The 27,243-nt window shown below is 40.3% G+C and overlaps 1 protein-coding gene across 5 annotated transcripts in view; it reads right to left on the reverse strand.

The window, feature by feature from the left end:
- Window positions 1-1,428: 1,428 nt before the first annotated feature.
- The window catches only part of ldlrad4a (low density lipoprotein receptor class A domain containing 4a), a 457,749-nt gene continuing 431,934 nt past the window's right edge, over window positions 1,429-27,243 (reverse strand). For all 5 annotated transcript variants that reach the window (XM_078541086.1, XM_078541082.1, XM_078541084.1 and 2 more), the window contains 2 exons: window positions 10,497-10,550; window positions 1,429-8,747 (listed from right to left, as the gene is read on the reverse strand). In XM_078541086.1, coding sequence (XP_078397212.1) covers window positions 8,208-8,747; window positions 10,497-10,550 — 594 coding nt within the window. In that variant the 3' untranslated portion in view covers window positions 1,429-8,207. The remainder of the gene's footprint in view (window positions 8,748-10,496; window positions 10,551-27,243) is intronic.

Genomic DNA, 27,243 nt, shown 5'->3' on the forward strand with positions numbered 1-27,243 from the left:
TGTGAATATATTTAGCTTCTAGCGTATGTAAGTGAGCCACACTGCAAGCCCAGCTGATAATCTTAAATTGGTTGTTAGTGTAATTCTTCACAACCAGGATTGTTTAACAAGTGTTGTCCAATTGCAGAATCACATCTAATGTTGGATACTGTTTTGAGTTTTGCGAGTAAGCACAGACGGTTATCAGACAGGAAAGAGTAGGAATAAATGGGTCTTTTTTGGAATGGCAGGGGGTGATTAGTACGGTACCAAAAGGATCAGTGCTTGGGCCCCAGCTATTCACAATATATATTAATGATTTGTATGAGGGAACCAAATGTAGTATTTCCAAGTTTGCTGATGACACAGAACTAGGTGGGAATGTAAGTGGTGAGGAGGATGTTAAGAGGCTTCAAGGCGATATTTAGACAAGTTGAGCGAATGGGCAAATACATGGCAGATGCAGTAAAACGTGGATAAGTGTGAAGTTACCTGCTTTGGTAGGAAAAACAATGGTGAAGTATTATTTAAATGGTGATAGATTGGGAAATGTTGATGTACAAAGGGACCTGGGTGTCCTTGTACACCAATCACTGAAAGCAAGCAATTAAAAAGGCAAATGGTATGTTGGCCTTCATTGCAAGGGGATTTGACTATAGGAGCAAGGATGTCTTACTGCAGCTATACAGGGCCTTGGTGAGACCACACCTGGAGTATTGTGTGCAGTTTTGGTCTCCTTACCTAAGAAAGATATACTTACTATAGAGGGAGTTCAGCGAAGGTTCACCAGACTGATTCCTGGGATGGCAGGATTGTCGTATGAGGAGAGATTGGGCTAACTGGGCCTGTATTCATTGGAGTTTGAAAGAATGAGGGGGGATCTCACTGAAACGTATAAAATTCTGACACGGGTGGACAGACTGGATGCAGGGATGATATTTCCTCTGGCTGGGGTATCTAGAACAAGGGGTCACAATTTCAGGATATGGGGTAGTCCATTTAGGACTGAGTTGAGGAGAAATGTCTTCACTGAGAGGGTGGTGAACTTGTGGAATTCTCTGCCACAGAGGGCTTTGGAGGCCAAGTCATTTAATATATTTAAAAAGGAAATAGATTTCTAGACTCAAGGCGTCAAGGGGTATGGGGAGGGATGCAGCTCGTTCAGTGGGCTAGACTACTAGCATGTGGTTCAGATTAACACCAATAGCAAGGAATTCAATCCCTGTTCTGGCTGAGGTAGACTCGGGGCCTGCTGCTTCATCCTACCTGTAGTTTAAAAAAAACATGCCAGTTTGTCATGGTTAGGTGAATAATCACCAAAAAATACCCAATTTAAAAAAAAAAAAATACCCAATTTGACATCAAGCTGCTTGTCTCATTCTTTGAGTCTCTCAGCTTCTCAGAGACCTAGGTTTGAATTCAACCCAGAGTTACAGAATGAACAGATCCACAACTAAATTCACCAATTGGATGCAGTACTTCAATACTATATATAACTGTTAGTGATCTTAAAAAAAATCAAGTTGGACAGAGTGCTTTTATGGAAGTTGAAGGCAGTTTGGAGTAGAGAAACTTTACTTCGCATTTTACCTTACTTGGGAAAGGTCAAAACATAAGTTGAATTCTTACTACTCACACTTTTAGTAAAAGAAAGCGGTTTGAAGAAAACAATAAATGTTGCCCAACAAATATTTACATTTGGAATAGCTGCCCTTATCATACATTGTTTTTACAAACTAAATCAAATCCAGATTGGACTGGTTGGGCTGAATGACCTGTTTCTGTACTGTGTATTGTGAGAATGGGTTTTTAAAAAAAATATTTTTGGGGAAATATTGTGTTATCTTGTGAAAAAGACTGTGTGTAAATGATTTAATTAAGCTGGGGAAGGGTTACTAGAAGACCGGTTGTCTGGGAGGTTTAAGACATGAAAGAATAGTGGCATTAGGTTTGTGCATTTGTAATAAGATATTATGAGGGGCTTAAGGTACAATTAAATAGGTTGAATCTAAAATTTGCATTTTTAGATAAGTTGAGTGTTTGTTTGAATATCAAAGGGAACCTGAGACAAAATAGAAACAGGAAAGATTTTATATTTGGAAGGATTTGAGTTTCAAAGAGGTGTGAGAACAATGGAATCTGGGATGAAAGGGTGGGGGGGGTGGTGGGGAGAAAGGTATTTTAGAGTTACTGGGGAGGTTAGGGGTGGCTTTTGGCTGTGTGAGGAAGATCTCCTGAAAACAGCTCTAGACTGGGAGAAGATGCAGTTTGAATCAGCTATCTAGACAAGCCAGGGCAGTCTTGTTCAGAAGTCTTGAATTTTCATAGCAGAGTGGAAGAGAGTTTGAGGTTGTGCGGTATGCCTTTATTAAAGCTACAGCAGTTTGCCTTGGGCAATATTACTGGATATTTTTAGATAAAATGTTGCCTGGAAGGTGTTTACTTGTGGGTCTGACCAAGTAGGGAGTATTTTGGGGGAAATGTGTTGTAAGACTAATTTTAACTATAATTTGTTATCTAGTGCGTTTAAGTTTTCTTCTTGTTAATAAAACTTTTGGGATTTTAAAAAGTAAAAGTGTTATTGGACAGTCTATTTTCTTCTCATTTTCAGAATAGAAAAAAAAGAGTATGGCCCATAAGTTAAGTTTCCCTCTGGGGTTTGGTTTACTCAGCAATTAACATCTGCTGTGGTCATAACAATATCCTATGTAATATTAATCTGTTACAAAGTCCTCTTAAAACATACACAAATTAGAAACATTAATTTGCCTTTTCCTTCAACATCTTGTATTTACATAGTGCCTTTAAAGTAATAAACTATCCCACAGCACTTCACAGGTATCTTATCAAACAAAATTTGACCCTGAGCCATATTATATTAGAACAGATTTAATGGAGGTTAATGTTCTTGATTAATTTTAAGCAACACAATTCATAAAATGAGGAAGCCAATGTTTCTTTCAGTATTTTTTTAATGATTTTTGCTATGGTCTGACCACAGCCAATTACAAGCATAAAATATTTTTGACTACAACAGCACTTAGCAACATCTTCTGTAAAGTATTGCAAATACCAGACCTTAGGTCTATAAACTATGACATCACCATTGCTTAATTAATAGAGGCAAATACACAAGTTTCAATTTTTTTTGATAACGTAATGGAAATAAGCAAATACTGTTAAAAAAATCCATAAAAGCAAATTTTGCCATTATAGGTCACATCGATTTCTATTAATTGTACAAAATTACATTGTACAGTTAATATTTCTGCCAGCATTACCTTGTGATAACAGAACTCTAAACGCAAGGAACATTCAATTATTTCTGTACACAATAATTTGTTTTGGTAACAAAGTATGGTCGTATAATGGTTTGAAAGCTACACTGAAATGTTCTGTAGCTGACACACCAAAGCATGAATAAAGCCCAGCAAAACCTAACAACTAGAAAGCTGGCATCTGTGTTGTATATTCTGATCCATGCAGCATTGCTATGTAAAATAAAAAGTCCTCTATATGAAAATGTATTTGTCTACAAGGAACCATAATGATAACTATCAATTAAAAAATGCTGACAGATCTGAGAGAACCAACTGTATTTGCAGTTCATTATTACACCAGATAAGCTTATGATTTTATTCATGTTATCATTAATGGAGTTGGCAAGGATTCTAGTGTAAATTATTATAAATTACTTAACTAGAGCAATAAAAATTCCTATATTTGAGGAGGTTTCATTAACTTTTACATCGTATGTGCTTCCACTGCCATTTGCTTTAAATGTATGTGGCAGAGTTGTGAATTACTAAAATTTCTAACCATGTCACTCCTTTGGATAGGTCAGTGTTCTTAAGGTCAGTTAGGGGTCAGGAGGAGTCATCATTTATTCCCCCACCCGATCACCGAGATTGGCCAATTTTGTATGCCAAATTGTAGCCAAAACCAAATACAAATGATTCATTTAACTTTTAAATTCACAATTGTGATCACATTGCCATTTGAGCTAGAGTCAAGATGCCAGTGTAGCTCTGGAGGATATCATTGTGGCTGTGCTGTGCAGCTGTGAACCATTTGCTCTAGATTCTAACATGCCAGTGTTGGGGATGGTGGGAGGTTTGGGGGGGAAAACCCACAGGCCTGATTCAGCAACTGAATCTCTCAGAATAAAAATATATAGTTTTCTTCAAAAGAAATGTCAGAAAGCAGAGGACCTGATTAATAATGTTGAAGTTGCTTTGAGAATTTATCTAATTCCAATTATTTTTAATATTTTAAAATAGTTTAGACAAGTTACTTTTTTCCTAAATATGGTTTTATTATTTAAAATAATCTGCAGGCTCTTAATTTTTCCTAAGATACATGTTAAACCTTTCAAAGAATTAAACTAATTTTAAAAAAGACTGTGAAGGCAAGTCTGTCTTCCTTTAAACTAATACTGGTCCAAATGAGTGACAACTGAATGACAGACAAAAGAAATTGTGAATATTCTGTTGCATTTTTAACAGTGACTTAGCAAAATCTTCTTCACTGCAAAGTTCCATTTACAAGTGAGAATTCTGTTACATACAAACTGACCGACTACCTCCCCAACTGAAGAGGCAATAGTCAAGCTCAGTAATGTCAGCTTCTTACTTCAGCATTACAGGATAATAATTTTTAGGAAAATAAAGTACATAGATTTTTTTCTTTATGTATTACTTTGCGAACTTTTGTTTACAAAAAGGACAAAGCACATGGTAGGCATTCATAAATTCTATGCCATTGTGTTAAAATTTATGTCATTTATACATTATCATACATTATTAACAATGTCTTTTTACTACCCATTGGGCAGGATATGTGCATAATATATTCAAGTTATATACAGCACCTTACAAATAAACATAAGAAACAGACAACAAAAGAAGCACCATATTTAAGTGAGGCACAACAAAGGTGGGAGCTCAAGAGTGCAAGGGAATTCCTATATCTGCTCAAACCTGAAAATGAGGCACCTTATCTGCTCACATACTAATAACATGCAAGCCTCTTCAAAAATATATATAGATCAGTTTCTACCACAGCTTACAGAACAAGCCAACATAGAAAGCATAAAGAGGCTTCTTCACACACCAAGTGTCTTATGATATATCATATGATTATTATAAGCTGACATACAAATTATTTAAAGCAATAGCAGCATTAGAAGCAGCAGTAGCAGCAACAGCAACACCACTGAACAAGTTAACTCTGGCAGTCTTCAGAAATCATACACCTTATGATACAAAAAAAGGAACGCTTCAGAATCAAATAAATGGTGACTAAGATTTGTTTATCTTTCATTCAAGAGTCATACAGGATACTGAAATGCATGAGGAAAAGTCATTTATGAAAAAATTAGTCTTAAAAAAATAGCAAAAGTGCAATATTGCCTGGTGTTGAAAAAATACATCTGCAATAGCGAAGATGCATTAAGTGTTAAGGTATTTATTTTATTCTAGCATGTCTAAAAAGGTACATCTCATCTAAGTTCCTACCCCAGGCCATTCCTAACTTGAGGCTATACATAATGAGAAAAGGCTAAAGTAGGAGGCAAGATTCTAAAAGGATCCTTCATAGCCCTTGAGAGAACAGACCTAAAGCTAATCTAAACATTGTAAAATTTGTCTGTCAACTTCTCTTATTTAGCGTGTGATTGGTGAATTATAAATGTTCACATTAGTCTATGAAGAATGTGCTCTTTGAAGAAGATACATTATTGACCAACAGTATCTGGTATAAACATTAAAAAGGACATAAAAGGGCAAGCTAGGAAACAGTGGACAAATTGGCTGGATGATTTGCTGTTCAGTTATCATGACTATCAAATTAATTATGCTCTTCTATTGACTGAAGAAACACTTTAACATTTAGGTTGTGTGTACTTCCCCTGTTTGTTATTTATAAAGGGAATTTTCTGATAAAAATGATAAGAGATTGGATATACCATGGCAACTATATGTCAAATGTATGTTTAGCCCATTGTGATTGTGTTCACTGCGCAACGTCTGTCATTAGTAGTGACATATTTGTGTTCACAAAGGCTTGTTTCAAAGCACGACACTGTATTGTGTGGGGAGAACTCTAAATCTTCACATTACAGCTCCTTCATGGGAGTAAAAGGAGGGTGTGGAGCTGGGAAAGGGAAGGTAAACATTTTACAATCATGTGATATGAACAAAACAATGTTTATTAGAGTGAAACTCCACTTAATTAAGAAAATAAACAAAGTAACTTTGTTACTTGTGAGCTACCATCTAAGATGGCTGTGCCATATGGCTGAAAACATATACTGACTGAACTTGTAAATTGAGTTGTAAGTTATAATAAAGGAACAACACGACTTTTACAGTTTTTTGAATACTACCTACTAATTATTTCTGCCCATGCCCATTTTTATTAGCAACAATGAAACATGGAAAAAATACTGAAGTATTATTCAAACAGTGCCCATTTTTACCACTATGCAACTCAAGATTTATATCTTCCAACTCTGACTGCAATGACATCTATTAGATGTATCTGAAGCCATTAAGCAGTGAAATATATAAGCATTACTTATTGAATACATATTGCTTACTGCTAAACATTATATCTTGTGGCTCAGTTGCATGATTTTTTCAATTTTCAGAAAACATGTTTTGATGTGAAAAGTTACATTGTATGTTTTCCACAGGCTGTAAAAGTGCACAAAGGCAAAAAACAAGAGGTGAAAAATAATGCAGAAATTTGGTAAACCACAGCTGTTTTGCATTTTTAGCTACAACTGCTGAGGACTAAGGAAAATTGACAAAAAGTCAATATAGTTTCAAGTATTCAGTTTACAGATCACTTCGAAAAGGTCGTTCGAAAATGTGAGGAATGAAACACAATTTAATGGTTTGTAATGAGGAATGCAGTCAGCACGGACTGTATTTGTCACTCCTGGGAAACTCTCAGTCCCTGTATGTGTGTCTCTGGCAATATTTCATTCTAATTTCTACAGGTAGACATAGAAACAATCAAATGAACAGACTGAAAACAGTATAGTCACAATTCACATGGAAAGACTTTTGCTTTTGTTGAAATATCTTGCACATGCTGAACTTCAGCTTCTGAGCTTCTGGTCAGAATGTGTTGGGTAAGTGTTTGAAAATGTCCAAAAGCAACAGGCAGTAAATAGCTACAACTTGTCTAAAAAACTTTTTAAGAGCATTTTAAGAGAAAAAACTATAACAATAGATCTGTTTTTTTCTCCCCGCAGACAGTACAACGAACTGAACATTTACTGCACATTTGCAAATGTTGAAACCGTTATGTGAGAGTACTCCAATGAAGACCTTATTGTGATACCTTCCACACTCCACTTTACATAACATCATTAAACTAATTTCATGAGACCAAGGTTAAGCATGTGCAAAAAGGCTGATATCTTTGCGTAATCAAAATTATGCATTTATTCTAAATTGCAGACTTGGAGTAATTGAGCTTTAAACCACCTACCATCTAGTAGACTTCAAGGTGGAAATTCCCATCATATTGATGTTCCTAATAGTTATTGCAATGACAGTTAACAGTTTGTGTCCCTGTATTTTCCATTTCCTGTGTAAATAGGCATTAGGCTGGAACCAGAAATCTCTTTTCAAAAACAACCTCCATATGCTGAAAACACTAACTAGTCCCCTGCATCCTTAGAAATTCTACTCAGTTCCATGTGTGAAGACAACAGATAGTTTAAGTTTTCCCCTAAAGCAATTCCCCTTTTTTCAAACAAGAAAATAGTGCAACATTTCAATTTTTCACAAACAAGTTAAATCATTGCATTTTTCTTCCACCTTTTTGTCTTGGCACTCAAAAGGAATTTCAATTTTTTGTTTGAAAATATCACAAAACTGGCCAAAAAATGTACAGTTATCATTAAACACCTTAAGCATCCATCTCGGGCAATTCAGTTACTACAAAATATCTACAAGCCAACAGCAGAAATTCTGTGTTAAGGATCTTTAAAATTAAATAATCCAGATAAAAAACTGTTTGCCAAAAGCTGCTAGTTTGCCAAAGTGGAAGTTATACTGTTAGAATCAACATATCATGCACTCCCTTAAAGAAAACTAACAACTTTTTGTTTGGTTTTACTAACTGTAGCAGTTCCCACTGAATAACATATTGTGCCACAGGAGTGCAGCCCAATGGTGCCACAACTGTTTCAGTTCACGCATCCACAGAGGCAGTCAAACAATTTTTCCTGTATTCAAGTCCTTCCCTCTGAATGGGACAATTGTACTGTCTTCACTATTCTGCTGAAAATGGTGTCCACTGCCCCCATGTGTTGAAGGATGCGTGCTGTGCTGGTGATGGAAAAAAGCTGACCCTGGGTAGTGACCCATGACCTCACTGTAAGTGGGTGGTGGTCCTTCCATCCTTCCATTACTGCTATAATTTGTTGCACTTATGCCTGAATTGCTGCTTGGTGGGCGTGGTCCTCCATTATACATAGAGACATCGATCAAGTCACTATCAAAGATGGTTCTATTAGGTGGAGCCCTGACAGATTCACGATTGAGTTCCAATTGTTGTTCTGGATCTCGAAGTTGCAATGTGCACAACCCCTGATATGGAGGAGGTTCCTCTCCATCTGACAGTGAAATGGTGGGAGGAAGATCAATCTCATGTTGCATGTAGGGGTACGTGGGTTGAAAGCGACTAAAGCGTTCCCTCTGCATGAACGATGGGGTTGTAAATCTGTCTCTTGATCTTGGAGTATACATCAACTGAAAGCAAAAAAAAGAAACATCTTAGGATTGTATTTGGACTGAGATAATAAGTGATGATTTTTACATTACGTTTACTATTACATTAAGCATTTTTATAGATAACCTGAGGAATGCAGCTATCTAACGAATCTTTGATCTTTATAAGAATGAATATTAAGCCTACACGTACTGGTGATTAAAGTATTTTTATAACCATTGGTTTGTGTGAGATAAAGGAATTTAACTATGTGTCAATGCAAAAGTGGCACGATAATTTGGGAGTCAAATTGACAATCTGATTTAGATTATTTTTAGGATTCTTACCTAGTCTAGCTGGTGCAAAGCTAGGTTCAAAAACTGCCAAGTCAGAGCAGAAAGAGAAAGGGAGTGCTTTCCTAACATCAAAAGCTAGCAAGCCAGGAGCAGCAGTGAGCAGAGTAATTTGGATTTGCCAGTTATTTAATGCATCAAATAGACCCTAGTCTCAGATGTGTATCTGTAATATCACAGCACTGTAAATTAAAGGTGGTCCTACAGTAAATGCAACGGGCAACTATAAAAAGATAAACTTTAAAGGTATGAGGATGAACTAAAATAAACCAACTGTTAAGTACTTCAAAAAAACACCAGCAGAGAAACACTGAACGCTTTCAAAACTGGGCTGAATATATAAGGTAAATAGTTATCCATGAAGGGTGTCACAGTGGTTAGTGCTGCTCCCTCACAGCTCCAGGGACACCCTGGGTTCGATCCTGACCTCGGGTGTCTGTCTGTGTGGAGTTTGCACATTCTCCCTGTGTCTGCATGTGTTTACGCTGAGTGCCCTGGTTTCCTCCCACCATCCAAAGACGTGCTGGTTAGGCAGATTGGCTACAGTAAATTTTCCCCCAATGTGTGTGTGAGTGTGTGCCCTGTGATGGACTGGCGTCCCATCCTGGGTGTACCCTGCTTAGCACTCATTGCCTGTCGGGATAGGCTTGGACTTCCCATGACCCTGAATTGGATAAAGTGGTTCTGGAAAAGTGACTGCGTTATTAATCAAGCAGTTCCCCAAATTAATTTTAAAAAAGGAGTAATAGAGATGGGAAGAAAGAGGAAAAAGCAATCTAAGCAACCTCAACAGGAAAAAATTCAATGGAGAACATTGGGAGGTTTAGGCTAATCTGTAAAATATTGAAATAGATTTTGAGTTTTGAAAAGGCAAGGAGTTGAAATGTTTTTCCAACACCAGTATGATAAGGTGGTTATAGAGGAGGTTAAAATTCTAAAGGATGCATGTGATGATGAAACTGAAGTTTTGAAATATTTATTAAATAGGACACTATTCATTAAAGAAGATCTGAGCTTGCTTTCTTTGCATCCAGTATACCATAGAAATTTGATAATGGTGTAGCATAGGTGCTTAATAAGAATCAACTAAACCCAGGTCCATTTAGCAATTGTAGCAGTACAGTATTGAATGATAACTGGGCAGAAAAGCCGTGTTTTGACTTACAACACAGCTTAGGTTTGCAAACATGCAAAATAATAGGAGACAATCATTCTTTGCACTTTGCACATGGGCACAGTGTCTTTTAAAATTCCCTGCCCTATCAAGTTTGAATCGTGGAACAAGCCCACTGATGATGATACATATTTTGTATGATTATATTTAGACATCGTTACTCTTCCATTTTCTGATGGTTTACACATTTCATACAATATAGGGAAATGTTTCATAGTATTCAAATACAACTTTTTATTATGAATGATTTAGCTGGAACATACCTCTGAAGCACCGTGACGAGATACTGTGCTATCTGATGGGCACAGGTACCCTTCCTATTGAAAAGAAGCAAATCATTATATAAATAGTACACTACTGATTAACAGTTCACATAACCATGTCCAAAACAAAAGGGAGGTAAAACTTCCTGCACTCACGGTTTAACGTTTACTGGTTATACAGTGAATGGCAGCAATGAAGGCCAACTAGGCGTTTGCCTACCTAATTGTTTGCTGCATCTGTATGTTAGCTTTCAGTGACTCACGAACAAGGACACCCAGGTCCCTTTGGACATCAACATTTCCCAATCTCTCACCATTTAAATAATATTCTGTATTTCTATTTTTCCTAAGAAAGTGGATAACTTTACATTTTTCCACAGTATACTCCATCTGCCATGTCTTGCCCACTCACTAAATCCCCCTGAAGCTTCTTTGCATCCTCCTCACAGCTCACATTCCCACCTAATTTTGTGTCATCAGCAAACTCGGAAATATTACATTTGGTCTCCACATCCAAACCATTGATATAGATTGTGAACAGAGTGGCCCAAGCACTGATCCTTGTGGTCCCCCACTAGTCACAGCCTGCCAACCTGAGAACGGCTCGATTTTCCTACTCTGTGCTTTCTTCCCATTAATCAATTCTCAATCTATGTCAGTATATTACCCACAATATCCTGTGCTCTAATTTTGCTTACTAATCTCTTGTGTGGGACCTTACCGAAAGCCTTCTGAAAATCCAAATTAACCACATCCACAGGCTCCCCCTGATCTATTCTGCTAGTAACATACTCAAAAAACTCCAACAGGTTTGTCAATATAATTTCCCTTCCATAAATCCATGCTGACTCTGCCCAATCCTACCATTATTTCCTAAGTGTCCCGTTATCACAGCCTTTATAATAGATTCTAGCATTTTCCCTACTATTGATGTCAGGCTAACAAGTCTGTAGCTCCCCATTTTCTTTCTCCCTCCTTTGTTAAGTAGTGAGGTTAAATAGTGGGGTTACATTTGCTACCTTCCAATCTGCAGGAACTGTTCCAAAATCTATAAATGTTTGGAAGATGACCACCAATGCATCCACTATATTTACAGCAACTTATTTTAATACTCTGGAAGGTAGATCATCAGGGCCAGTGGATTTATCAACTTTCAATCCCGTTAATTTCTCCAGTGCTACTTTTTACTAATATTAATTTCTCTCAATTCCTAGTCCCTTGGCTCTCTAGTATTCCTGGGAGATTTTTTTGTATCTTTCTCCATGAAGAGAGATACAATGTATTTATTCAATTTCTCTGCCATTTCCTTACTCCCCATTATAAATTCTCTTGTCTCTGCCTGCAATGGGCCCACATTTGTCTCTGCTAATCTTTTCCCATAGAAACTTTTACAGTCTGTTTTTATGTTTCTCACTAGTTTACTTTTGTATTCTATTTTCCCATCCTTTATCAGTTTCTTGGCCCTCCTTTGCTGAGTTCTAAAATGCTCTCAATCCTCAAACTTACTACTTTTTCTGGCAACTTTATAAGCCTCTTCCTTTGATTTAATATAATCTTAAACACAGTTATATCACTTTTCCTGTTGGTTTTTTGTGCCTCAAAGGAATGTATATTTGCTGTAAACCATGTATTAATTCTTTAAATGCTAGCCATTGCCTATCTACCATCATGTCTTTCAATGTAGTTTCCCAATCTTCCACAGCTAACATGCCTTTCATACTTTTGTAGTTTCCATTGTTTAGATTTAAGATCCTAGTTTCGGATTGAACTACATCACTTTCACACTTGTAAAATTCTATCATATTATGGTCACTCTTGCCTAAAGGCTCTTTTGGGGAGATGGTGGCATAGTGGCAATGTCACTGGATCAGTAACCCAGAGGCTCAGGCTAATGCTCTGGGGACATGGGTTCAAATCCCACTATGGCAGCTGGTATAATGTAAAAATTCAATTAATAAAAATATGGAATATTAAAAAAAAGGCTAGTTTCAGTAATAGTGACCATGAAACAATCATTGATTGTTGTAAAAATCCAGCTGGGGGTTCACTAATGTCCTTTAGGAAAGGATATCTGCCATGCTTACCTGGTCTGGCCTACATGTGACTGCAGAACCACAGTAATGTGGTTGACTCTTAACTACCCTTTCAGCTCAAGGGCAATTAGGGATGGGCAACAAATGCTGGCCTTGCCAGCGATGCCCACAACTCATGAAAGAATAAGTTTTAAAAAATGAGATTATTAATTAGCCCTTTCTCATTGCTTAATACTAGATCTAAAATAGCCCATTCCCTGGTTTGTTCAACATACTGTTCTAGAAAACCATCTAGAAAAACATTCCAGTAATTCATCCCCCACAGCATTAGTGCTAATTAGGTTTACCCAGACTATATATAGATTAAAGTCCCCCATGATTACGTCCCCGTAACAGCAGTTACATCATACCTGTTTACTTCCATTTGTGCCGTCAATTCATCTATCTTGATACAAATGCTGTGTGCATTCAGATAAGGGTGCCTTTAATTCTATCTTTTTATTATTCTAGCCTTACCTGCTGGCACACTCAAGTTTGTACACTCTGTTCCTTCCTGCCACACTCAGATTATCAATTCACTTATTGCTACCTTGCCTTATCCCCTCTCTTTAATTAATCACATCTTCCCTCACCTGATTCCTTGTCTCCACGATTTAGTTTAAAGCTCTCGCTACCACACTAGTTAAACCACTTGCCAGTACACTGGTCCCAGCACGGTTCAGGTGAAGACCGTCCCAACGGTACAGCTCTCACTTTTCCCAGTACTGGTGCCAGTGCTCCATGAATCGAAACCCATTTCTCCCACACCAAGATAAAAGCAAAAGACTGCAGATGCTGGAAATCTGAAACAAAAACAAAAAATGCTGGAAAAACTCAGGAGGTCTGACAGCGTCTGTGGAGAGAGAAACAGAGTTAACGATCCGAGTCTGTATGACCCTCCCACACCAATCTTTTGAACCACGCATTTAACTCTCTAAACTTATGTTTCCTACTCCAATTTTTTTTAATATTCATTCACGGGTGTGGGCTTCGCTGGCTGGGCCAGCATTTATTGCCCATCCTTAGCTGCCCTTGAGAAGATGGTGGTGAGCTGCCTTCTTCAACTGCTGCAGTCCATGTGGTGTAGGTACACCCAAGTGATGTTAAGGAGTTCCAGGATGTTGACCCAGTGACAGTGAAGGAACAGCGATATATTTCCAAAGTCAGGATGGTGAGTGACTTGGAGGGGAACTTCTAGGTGGTGGTGTTCCCATCTATCTGCTGCCCTAGTCCTTCTAGATGGGAGTGGTCGTAGTTTTGGAAGGTGCTGTCAAAGGACCCTTGGTGAATTTCTGCAGTGCATCTTGTAGATGGTACACACTGCTGCTACTGTGCGTAGATGGTGAGGGAGTGCATGTTTGTGGATGTGGTGCCATCCACATTTGCTTGTGGCTCAGAGATTATTATATCTGAGGTTCTGCTTTTTAATTTAGCCCCTAGCTACTCATACTCCCTCAGCAGATCCTATTTCCTAGTTCTACATACGTCATTGGTATTTATGTGAACCACGACAACTGGATCCTACCCCTCCCACTGCAAGTTCCTCTCCAGCCCAGAGCAGATTTCCTGAACCATGGCACCGGGCAGGCAACACAGCCTTCTGGGTTCAAGCTTTCAGCTGTAGAGAACTGTATCTATCCTTCCCTGACTATACTGTCCCTACATTCCTATTAACTTGCCCTGCTTGAATGGCTTCCTGTATCATGGTGCCACGGTCAGTAGTCTGATTCATGCTGCAGGCCTCGCATTCATCCGTACAGGCTGCAAGAACCTCAAACCTGTTGCATAATTGCAAGGGCTGAGGGTCCTCCACTTCCACCTTCTTGATCCCCATACCTGCCTAACTCGCAGGCACATCCTCCTGTCCTTGACCATGGACCAAATCAGACGACTTTATCCTAAAGGGTGTGAACGCCTTCTCGAGTGTCCAGGTAAGTTTCCTCCTCCCTGATGTATCGCAGTGTTTATGTCTCACCTCCAGCTCAGTGACTCTGAGCTGAAGTTCTTCCAGCCGCAGATACTTACTGCAGATGTGTTTGCTTTTGATTACCCAGGTGTCCACGAGCTCCCACATTCAGCAGCTGCCACATATCATTTGCCCTGCCATATTTATAGCATTTAACTAATTATTTTACTGATTAAATCTTAGCGTCTTTAGTCCTGCTTGTGTTTATATTCTTATTATTTCAATAAATGTTCTACTTAGTCTGATTGAAATTCCCTAAATAGGAAATGCTCATCAGCCAATTTAATAAGCTTTACCACTATTAGTAAGCCATGCCACTACAAATAAAACCTTACAATTGCTAGAATTACCTGAGTTTTGAAAGATAAATGAGAAAAATACTCACCAATGTATCAACTACCTGTTTTCCTGTGACATCACACTGATTTTTCTCAGAACGTGGTCGGTCCGTTCTGGAGCCACAGATTGGATATTTTTTAGATGCTGCTGTCTGTCTCCAGGTCTTCCTCTTTCCCACTCTTAGATGCTGTTTTCTGTCTTTGGGTCCTCCTCTCTCCTGCTCTTTTAGGTGCTGCTGTCTGTCTCCAGGTCCTCCTCTCTTCCACTCTTAGATTTTTTTTTTTGTAAAAATATACTTTATTCATAAAATATCTTCAATCACATTCAAAACCATTTCAAAAACAACATTACAAGGGTACAATCCAGGTTAAACTTTTACAAAATGTATCACCAGGTGCATCAGTACAAACAATATTACAATCATTTACAGCCTTTCATTTTGATCTGTACAGCCCGAGGGGCTCTAAACAGTTCCCAGTCTCTCGGTGCACTGTGGTAGAAAGGTCTTAGACAGCGACCCTTCCCCATTGCGCCTTTGCGGCAGCTGCCCCAAGCTTTAGTGCATCCCTCAGCACGTAGTCCTGGACTTTGGATTGTGCCAGTCCGCAACAATCGGTCGGGGACAACTCTTTGTGCTGGAAGACCAACAAGTTTCGGGCAGACCAAAGCGCGTCTTTCACCGAGTTGATGATCCTCCAGCTGCAGTCAATGTTTGTCTCGGTGTGTGTCCCTGGGAACAGCCCGTAGAGCACAGAGTCCTGTGTCACAGAACTGCTCGGGATGAACCTCGACAGCAACCACTGCATCTCTCTCCAGACTTTCTTTGCAAAGGCACAATCCACAAGGAGGTGAACAACGGTCTCTTCCCCACCACAGCCACCTCGAGGGCAACGTGCAGAGGGGGTGAGCCTCCTGGCGTGTAGGAAGGATCTGACAGGGAGGGCCTTTCTCACCACCAGCCAAGCTACGTCTTGGTGCTTGTTGGAAAGTTCTGGCGATGAGGCATTCTGCCAAATGACTTTGACAGTCTGCTCGGGGAACCATCCCACAGGGTCCACCCTCTCCTTTTCCCTCAGGGCCTCTAGGACGTTACGTGCTGACCACTGCCTGATGGACTTGTGGTCAAAGGTGTTTTTCTGCATAAATTTTTCCACCAGGGACAGGTGGTACGGCACGGTCCAACTACTTGGAGCGTTCCGCGGCAGCGTGGCCAGACCCATCCTTCGCAACACCGGGGACAGGTAGAACCTCAGCACGTAGTGACACTTGGTGTTTGCGTACTGAGGGTCTACGCACCGCTTGATGCAGCCACACACAAAGGTGGCCATCAGCATGAGGGCGATGTTGGGCACGTTTTTTCCCCCTTTATCTAGAGGCTTGTACATCGCGTCCCTGCGGACACGATCCATTTTCGACCTCCAGATAAAGCGGAAGATGGCTCGAGTGATCGCCATCGCGCAGGAGTCTGGAATGGGCCAGACCTGCGCCACGTACAGCAACAGCGAGAGTACCTCACACCTGATGACCAGGTTCTTAGATGCTGCTGTCTGTCTCCAGGTCTTCCTCTTTCCCACTCTTAGATGCTGTTTTCTGTCTTTGGGTCCTCCTCTCTCCTGCTCTTTTAAGTGCTGCTGTCTGTCTCCAGGTCCTCCTCTCTTCCAATCTTTAAGGTGCTGCTGTCTGTCTCCAGGTCCTCCTCTCTTTTAGGTGCTGCTGTCTGTCTCCAGGTCCTCCTCTCTTCCACTCTTTTAGGTGCTGCTGTCTGTCTCCAGGTCCTCCTCTCTTCCACTCTTTTAGGTGCTGCTATGTGTTTTCAGGTCCTCATCTCTCTTGCTCTTTTAGGTGTTGCTGTCTGCCTCCAGGTCCTCCTCTCTCCTGCTCTTTTAACATAAGCTCACAACATAAAGGACGCAAACTAAGAGAAAAATAACATTCTTAGTTGACAACTGTCAGGCCAAAAAAAAAAAATCCTATCATTCTCTTCCTTTAAAAGAAGCAATGAAGCTTGAATGTGAATTCCAGCATTAATCCTTTCCTCAGTAAGGCTGATCATTCCAACAATATAGACCAAAAGCTCTGTATTTGAGGCAACCCCCTATTGTTGAAACATTTTTATTTTCGCTTCATTAATAAAATGCTCATTAGTTGGATGTAGATATCTGGAAAAAAATGACATAAGCAATAACAACATCTTATATTTATATAGCACCGTTAATGTAATGAAACGTTTCGAGGCGTTTCACATGAGCATTATAAAACTAAGCATGACACCGAGCCAGATAAGGAGATATTAAATCAGACGACCAACAGCTGAGTCAAAAGGTAGGTTTTAAGGAGTGTCTTAAAGGCAGAAAGCAAGGTAGAGAGGCAGAGAGGTATAGGGATAATATTCCAGAACTTAGGGCCTAGGCAACAGAAGGTACAACCACAGCAATGATGGAACAATTAAAATCGATTTAGAGAAGCACAGATATTTCAGAAGGTTGTGAGGTTGGAGATTACAATGATAGGAGAGGAGAACCCATGGAAAGATTTGAAATCAAGATGTTGATTGACTAACCAATGCACAGGGGTGATAGAGAAATGAGGCTTCCTGTGAATTAACATACGGACAGCAGAGTTTTGAATGAGCTCAAGTTTACGGAGGGTAGAATGTGGAAGACTAGCAGGAGTCTAGAGGTAATGAAGGCATGGTTGAGGGTTTTAGTAGCAGATGAGCTGAGACAGGGGCAAAGTCAAGCAACATTACAGAGGTTTTTTTTTTATATTCATTCATGGGATGTGGGCATCACTGGCTAGGCCACCATTTATTGCCAATCTACTGAGTGGCTTGCTAGGCCAGAGGGCATTTAAGAGTCAACCACATTGCTGTGGGTCTGGAGTCACATGTAGGTCAAACCAGGTAATGACAACAGATTTCCTTCCCTAAAGGGCATTAGTGAATCAGATGGGTTTTTCGACAATCATTAGACTTTTAATTCCTCTTTTATTTTTATTGAAATCAAATTCCACCATCTGCCACAGTGGGATTCAAACCCAGGTCCTCAAAGCATTACCCTGGGTCTCTGGATTATCAGTCCAGTGACAATACCACTACACCACCATTTCCCCGTGGAAAAAGGTTGTCTTAGAGGTGGCACAAATATGACGTCAGAAGATCATCTCGGGATCAGATGTGACACCAAGGTTACCAACAGATTGGCTTAATCTCAAACTGTTGCCAGGCAGAGGGATGGAGTTGGTCGCTAGGGAATGGAGTTTGGAGCTGGGGCTGAAAACAGTGGCTTCAATCTTCCCTATATTTAACTGGAGGAAATTTTTGCTCATCCCCTACCAGATGTTGGATAAGCAGTCAGATAATTTAGCAACAGTGGAGCCGCTGAGAGAGGCTGTGGTGAGGTAAAGTTGTGTACATGTGAAAGCTAGTGCCTTCAGATGACACCGCTGAGGGGCAGCATGTAGATGAGAAACGTAAGTTAAGATAATTATGTAAGTTTGATGGATCATTGGGGCACACCAGACATAACGGTGCAGGAACAGGAAGAAAAGCCATTGCAAGTGATTCTCTGGTTATAGTTAGATAGAAAAGAATGGAACCAGGTGAGTGCAGCCCCACCTAACTGAACAACAGTGGAGAAGTGTTGGAAGAGGATGGTGTGGTCAACCATGTCAAAGACAGGTGGAAAGGACAAGGAGGGAAATTTTATCAATAGTTCTGGAATGGTCCAGCATTATTATGAGAAGCAAATATGCACTCTTTCCTTCAAGGACTATTTCCATTACTGAATTTTAGCATAAAATGAAAATAGCCAGGTAAACTGTACCAAGTATTGCAATGATTCCATACTGTACAATAGCCAGAAAGGTTACAGCAATTTTTCTGTCCTACATAGAAACATACATAGAAAATAGGAGGAGTAGGCCATTCAGCCCTTTGAGCCTGCTCCACCATTCACTGTGATCATGGCTGATCATCCAACTCAATAGCCTGCTCCCGCTTTCTCCCCATACCCTTTGACCCCTTTTGCCCCAAGAGCTATATCTAACTCCTTCTTGAAAACATACAATGTTTTGGTCTCAACTACTTTCGCTGGTAGCGAATTCCACAGGCTCACCACTCTCTGGATGAAGAAATTTTTCCTCATCTTAGTCCTAAATGGTTTACTGTGACCCCTGGTTCTGGACTCCCCCACCATCAGGAATATCCTTCCTGCGTCTACCCTGTCTAGTCCTGTTAGGATTTTATAGGTTTCTATGAGATCCCCCCTCATTCTTCTGAACTCCAGCGAATATAATCCTAACTGACTCAATCTCACCTTATATGTCAGTCCTGCCATCCCAGGAATCAGTCGGGTAAACCTTCGCTGCACTCCCTCTATAGCAAAAACATCCTTCCTCAGATGAGGAGACCAAAACTGCACACAATATTCCAAGTGTGGTCTCACCAAGGCCCTGTATAATTGCAGCAAGACATCCCTGCTCCTGTACTCGAATCCTCTCGCTATGAAGGCCAACATACCATTTGCCTTCTTTACCCACCTGCTGCACCTGCATGCTTACCTTCAGCGACTGGTGTACAAGGACACCCAGGTCTCATTGCACATTCCCCTCTCTCAACTTATAGCCATTCAGATAATAATCTGCCTTCCTGTTTTTGCTACCAAAGTGGATAACCTCACATTTATCCACATTATACTGCATCTACCATGCATTTGCCTACTCACTTAGCTTGTCCAAATCACACTGAAGCATCTCTGCATCCTCCTCACAGCTCACCCTTGCACCCAGCTTTGTGTCATCTGCAAATTTGGATATATTACATTTAGTTCCCTCATCTAAATCATTCATATATATTGTGAATAGCTGGGGTCCTAGCACCGATCCCTGCAGTACCCCACGAGTTGCTGCCTGCCATTCGGAAAAAGACCTGTTTATTCCTATTCTTTGTTTCCTGTCTCTCAACCAGTTTTCTATCGATCTCAATGCACTACCCCCAATCCCATGCAATATATAAACAATATATTTTGTGTAGGTGCAATTTAGAATTGGAATGTAACAAAACTAGATTAGACCAAACAATTTCATTTTAAAATTCACATACAAAAGACGTGATTTGAAAATAACTGTCTCAATGTGTACAACATATAGAGCCAGTAATACTGTTTGAACAGAATTATATAGAACTGAACAATCTTTTGAAAATGGCAGTGTGTGATATTAGTTGTTTGTAGAAATGGTGAGAAATTAATCTTTGTATTTAAGGTAGTCATTATTGAAAGAACCTTACTCCTTTGTAGTTTACTAGCACTTTTTAATCAAACTGATTAAGAAAAAGCAAGTTTAGTCTTTTGATGGTACAGGATATGAGTATTGCTGGAAAAAGGGACATGTCTAAGCTTTTCGTCTTGCACTTATCAGGACACTTGCAAGGATATCAATATTAGGGGAAAACAACAATTTATACTGCATGTGAAGAGAGTGCTGACTGGTTGGCAAATGGCATTGCCATGGATAATGCACCAATGATGGTGACCGGCAAGCAATGCCTTGACCAATCAGGGTCAAGCTCCCTGGTTTAAATTTCAAACGACGTTTGGCAGTTAATTGTCAGCCACCATCAGTGATGCATTCTCCATGACAATGCCACTTGCCAACCAATTAGCATGCTCTTCACATACAGTATAAATTGTTGTTTTCCCCTTATACTGGTATTCTTCCAAGTGTCCTGATGAGCACAAGACGAAAAGCTTAGACAGGTCTCTTTTTTCAGCAATACAAAAGACAAGTTTGTGTAATTATTTTAAATAAATTCAATAAAAAATGACCAATGATTAATTCAAATACTCCTGCATTGCAGTAACAGCTTTCATAAAATGGTAATTTCTGAGTCCTGGTTAAACCATAAAAGGTGCCAAGTGAATCACAGAATCACACAGTGCAGAAGAGGCCCTTCGGTCCATCGAGTCTGCACCGACACATGAGAAACACCTGACCTACCTACCTAATCCCATTTACCAGCACTTGTCCCATAGCCTTGAATGTTATGACGTGCCAAGTGCTTATCCAGGTACTTTTTAAAGGATGTGAGGCAACCCGCCTCCACCACCCTCCCAGGCAGTGCATTCCAGACCGTCACCACCCTCTGGGTAAAAAGGTTTTTCCTCACATCCCCCCTAAACCTCCTGCCCCTCACCTTGAACTTGTGTCTCCTCGTGACTGACCCTTCAACTAAGGGGAACAGCTGCTCCCTATCCACCCTGTCCATGCCCCTCATAATCTTGTACACCTCGATCAGGTTGCCCTCAGTCTTCTCTGCTCCAACGAAAACAACCCAAGTCTATCCAACCTCTCTTTGTAACTTAAATGTTTCATCCCAGGCAACATCCTGGTGAATCTCTTCTGCACCCCCTCTAGTGCAACCACATCCTTCCTATAATGTGGTGACCAGAACTGCACACAGTACTCCAGCTGTGGCCTCACCAAGGTTTTATACAACTCCAGCATGATCTCCCTACTTTTGTAACCTATGCCTCGACTGATAAAGGCAAGTGTCCCCTATGCCTTTTTCACCACTCCACTAACATGCCCCTCCACCTTCAGAGATCTACGGACACACATGCCAAGGTCCCTTTGTTCCTCAGAACTTCCTAGTGTCATGCCGTTCATTGAATACTTCCTTGTCAAATTACTCCTTCCAAAGTGTATCACCTCACACTTTTCAGGGTTAAATTCCATCTGCCACTTATCTGCCCATTTGACCATCCTGTTTATATCTTCCTGTAGCCCAAGACACTCAACCTCACTATTAACCACCCGGCCAATCTTTGTGTCGTCCGCAAACTTACTAATCCTACCCCCCACATAGTCATCTATGTCGTTTATATAAATGACGAATAATAGGGAACCCAGCACAGATCCCTGTGGTACGCTACTGGACACTGGCTTCCAGTCACTATAGCATCCTCCTGTCATCACCCTCTGTCTCCTACAACTAACCCAGCTTCTCTACATGGATTGGAGTTGTCATCAAAAACCTGAATCTTATGCTTTCCAATCAGAACCAGTTTGGGCCTTAATAACTACTTCCTCCAGTAATTAATATATTTGCAAAAGTAATTTCTACAATTCTCCAAAATGTAGAAGTTGATGACACAAACAGACTCAAATTTAATGCCTCAAAATGTCAATACTATATTAAAAAAATTAGGAATTGCACTTTAAAATCAGGTACAGTGATAAATAAAATATATTCATCTTAAACTTGCACTTAGAACGCTAAAGTCTATTTTCCAACAAATATTAAAGCTATTGATCATTCATTTGTAACGTGAGGCTTTTGTGGTTTTAAAAAACTTAAAAGCTTACAATTGGAGTATTTTACAGTAACTGATGAAAAAATCAGAAGTCGAAAAAGTGACTCAAACACATTTCAGCTAATTACATCAGCGCAAAAGAGAAGGCTGAAGCATTTGCAACCACCTTCAGCCAGAAGTGCCAAGTGGATGATCTATCTTGGCCTCCTCCTGAGGTCCCCAGCATCACAGATGCCAGTCTTCAGCCAATTCTACTTACTCCAAGTGAAATCAAAAAATGACTGAAGGCACTGGATACTGCAAAGACTATAGACACTGATAACATTCTGGCAATAGTACTGTAGACTTGTGCTCTATAACTTGCTGCGCTTCTAGCCAAGTTGATCCAGTATAGTTACAACACTGGCATCTACTAGACAATGTGGAAAATTGCCCAGGTATGTCCTGACCACAATAAGCAGGACAAATTCAATCTGGCCAATTATCATCCCATCGGTTTACTCTCGATAATCAGAGAAGTGATGGAAGGGGTTGTTGACAGTGCCATCAAGCGGCACTTACACAGCATAACCTGCTCACTGGTGCTCAGTTTGGGTTCTGCCAGGGCCACTTAGCTCCTGACCTCATTACAGCCTTGGTCCAAACATGGACAAAAAAAAAAGAGGTGAATTCAAGAGGTAAGGTCAGAGTGACTGCTCTTGATATCAAGGTAGGATTTGGCTGAGTGTGGCATTAAGGCCTCCTAGCAAAACTAAAGTCAATGGGAATCAGGGGAAAAAGTCTCCATTGGTTGTAGTCATACCCAGCACAAAGAAAGATGGTCATCTCAGTCCAGGACATCACTGCAGGAGTTCCACAGGGTAGCATCCTAGGCCCAACCATCTTCAGCTGCTTCATCAATGACCTTCCTTCCATTGTAAGGTCAGAAGTGGGGATGTGTGCTGATGATTGCACAATGTTTAGCATCATTCGCAACTGCTCAGATACTGAAGGAGTCTGTATCCATGTGCAGCAAGGCCTGGACAATGCAGGCTTGAGTTTATAAGGGGAAAGTAACATTTGTGCCACACAAGTTCCAGGCAATGACCATCTCCAACAAGAGAGAATCTAACTAACTCCCCTTGACATTCAATGACATTACCATCACTGAATTCCCTACTATCAACATCCTGGGGGGTTACCATTGACCAGAAACTGAACTGGACTAACCATATAAATACTGTTGGCACAAGAGTTGGAATTCTACAGTGAGTAACTCACCTCTGACTCCCCATAGTCTGTCCACCAGCTACAGAGCACAACTCAGGAGTGTGATGCAATACTCTCCACTTGCCTTGATGAGTGCAGCTCCAAAAGAACTCAAGAAGCTTAGCACCATCCAGGACAAACCAGCATACTTGCTTAGCATCCCATCCATCTCGTCAACATTCACTCCCTCTAACACCAACACATAGTGGCAGCAGTGTGTACCATCTACAAGATGCACTGCAGCAAGTCACCAAGTCTCTTTCAACAGTATCTTCCAAACCTGTGACCTCTACTTCTTAGAAGGACAGGGGCAGCAGATGCATTGACCATAACACTGCCACTTGCAAGTTTCCCTTCAAACTACATACCATCTTTATTTGGAACTATATCATCGTTCCTTTACTATTGTTGAGTCAAACTCCTGGAACTCCCTCCCTAAACAGCACTGTGGGTGTACCTACACCAAATGGACTGCAGCCGTTCAAGAGGGCAGCTCACCATCACCTTCTCAAAGGCAATTAGGGATGGGCAATAAATGCTGGCCTTGCCAGTGATGCCCACATCCTGTGAATGAATAAATGAAAAAAAAACACAATTTTCAGCAGCTCATCAGGCAAATTTAAATAGAATCGACTGAACAAAAGCAGAACATTCAGTCCAATTGGTGTATGCTCAGTATTCCTCATTCTCTACATAGACATCTTCCCACCTGGCCCACATATTACTTCAAACACATATATGTATCAAACCTCTCCCATCAATGCTAGCTAAGAAGGTGGTGGTGGTGTTGGGCCTTTCTTCCTGAACTGCTACATGTTATGGTTTGCTAGGTGACCAGTAGGGTGGTTAAGAATCGAGCTCTACAGTCTGTTCCCAGGAACTCACAATGAGATAAACATCAACTGCAGCTGGAAGACCATCAGCTCGATGAAAGATGCACTTTGGTCTACCCGAAATTTGCTGGTTTTCCAGTACAAAGAATTGTCCACAATTGAACGTTGCAGACAAAGGAACATGGGATCTAGAAACATAGGGCTTAGGAACAGGGTAGGCCATTTGGCCTCTCAAGCCTGCTCTGCCATTTATGAGATCATGGCTGATCTGGTTGCGATCTCAACTTCACTTTCCTATCTGCACCCTATAACCCTTGACTCCCTTGTCTATCAAAAATCTATCTAACTCAACCTTGAATAAATCAATGACTCATCCTTCACAGCTTTCTGGGGAAGAGAATTCCACAGACTATCAAGCCACAGAGGGAAAAAAAAATCTCCTCATCTCCATATTAAAAGGGAGACAACTTACTCTTAAACTGTGCCTCCTAGTTAACAAGTCCCTTCAGGATCTTATATGTTTCAATAAGATCATCTCTCATTCTTCTAAACACCAATGGGTATAGGCCTAACCTTCCTTCATAAGTTAAGCCCTTCATCCCAGGAATGAGTCAAGTGAATCTTCTCTGAACTGCTTCTGATGTAATTACATCCTTTTCAAATAAGGAGACCAAAACTGTACACAGTACTGCAAATGTGGTCACACCAAGGCCCTGCACGGTTGATGTAAAACTTGCCTACCTTTGTATTCCATTCCTCTTGCAATATATGCCAACATTCCATTTGCCACCTGAATCACTTGCTGTACCTACATAACTAACTTTTTGTGATTCATGTACCAGGACACCCAGATCTCCACTTAAATAGTTTACCGCTTTCCTATTCTTCCTGTCAAAGTGGACAAGTTCACATTTTCCCACTTTATACTCCATCTGCAAAATATTTTGCCCACTCACTTAACCTATCTATAATCCCTTTGTAGACTCTTTACCTCCTCTTGACAACGTACTTACCTATCTATTTTGGTGCCATCAGCAAATTTAGCTACCATACATTCAGTCCTTTCATCCAAGCCTTTTATATAGATTATAAATAGTTGAGGCCCCAGCACTGATCCCTGTGGCACTCTGCTAGTTACAGTTTGTTAGCTAACCAATCCTTTATCCATGCGAATATGTTACCCCTACCTGTAGATGTGGCGCCTTATCAAATGCCTTTTTTACACTACATCTACAGGTCCCCCTTTAACTACCTTGCTTGTTACTTCCTCAAAGAATTCTAAGAAATTAGTTAAACATGATTTTCCTTCACAAAATCATGTTGACTCTGCCTGATCCCATTATGATTTTCTAAGTAACTTGCTATACCCTCCTTCTAGAATTTCCTTATGGCAGATGTTAGGCTAAATGGCTTATAGTTTCTTGCTTTCTGTCTCCCTCCTTTCTTGAATAAAGGTGTTACATTTGCCATTTTCCAATCCACTGGAATTTCTAGAATCTAAGGAATTTTGGAAGATTATAACCAACTCTACTAACCCTGCAACCACTTATTTTAAGGCCCTCAGATGCAGGCCATTTGATCCTGGGGACTTGTCAGCCTTTAGGTCTAATAATTTTCCCAGCACCTTTTCCCTAGTGATGATGATTGTTTTAAGTTCCTCTCTCTCTTTCACTTCTTTATTTTCAAGTATCTTTGGGGAGTTTTCTAAGTCTTCTACAGTGAAGACAGAAACAAAATACCTATTCAACGCCCCCACCATTTCCTTGTTTTCCATTATCATGGAAAGGCCATCATCTAAGGCCTTTCAGCCATAGTACACCGTGGGGCTGGAAATGGGGTAAAACCCCTTAGGCTGTATGTTTGACATGTGACAAATCTTGTAATATTAACTCTAACTGTAAATGTAGTGAGGAACATACAGTATTGGAAGAAACTGATTTGGTTTGCAACTTATGTAATGTCAACTTTGAACAGTCATGTAATGTACTTTTATAAATTATATGAATAAAGTATATTTTTGGGGGAACAAAAATCAATCACAATGGTGTGTGACTGGAGTCACATTTAGGCCAGACTGGTTAAGGACAGCAGGTTTCCTGCCCTACAAGATATTAGTGGCCAGTTGGATTTTTACAACAATCAAACAGCCTCAATCACTTTTACAGGTATTACCTTTATTTATTTCCAGATTTTTAAAAATCTGAATTCAAATTTTTCAGCTGCCAGATGGAAGGTGTATCAAAGAAATAAGAACAAGGATAGCAATGGGAAAGGCTGTATTTATTGAGAGAAGACAGCTGCTAACTGGAAAGCTGAATAAACAACTCAAGAAGAGACTCGTAAAGAGCTTGATTTGGACTAAAAACAAATAGCTAAAAGCTACTGCGGATGCTGGAAATCCAAAACAAAAACAGAATTACCTGGAAAAACTCAGCAGGTCTGGCAGCATCGGTGGAGAAGAAATCAGTTAACGTTTCGGGTCTTCATGACCCTTCGGCAGAACTGAGTATAGTTAGGAGAAAAGTGAAATATAAGCTGGTCTAAGGTGGGGGGCGGGGGGAGAGAGAAGTTGAGGGTGTGGTGATTGTGGAGATAAGCAAGCAGTGATAGGAGCAGATAATCAAAAGATGTCACAGACAAAATTTGGACTGCTGTTTTGTATGGATATGAGATTTGGGGAGGCGATGGCGTAGTGGTATTGTCACCAGACTGGTAATCCAGAGACCCAGGATAATGCCCTGTGGACCCAGGTTCGAATCCCACCATGGCAGATGGTGGAATTTGAATTCAATAAATATCTGGAATGATGACCATGAAACCATTGTTAATTGTTGTAAAATCTGGTTCACTAATGCCCTTTAGGGAAGGAAATCCTGGTCTGGCCTATATGTGGCTCCAGACCCACAGCAATGTGGTTGACTCTTAAAAAACAATTAGGGATGGGCAATAGATTCTGGCCTAGCCAGCGACGTCCAC

This window comes from Cetorhinus maximus, chromosome 4, assembly GCF_964194155.1.
Source record: "Cetorhinus maximus chromosome 4, sCetMax3.hap1.1, whole genome shotgun sequence".
Classification (NCBI taxonomy): domain Eukaryota; kingdom Metazoa; phylum Chordata; class Chondrichthyes; order Lamniformes; family Cetorhinidae; genus Cetorhinus; species Cetorhinus maximus.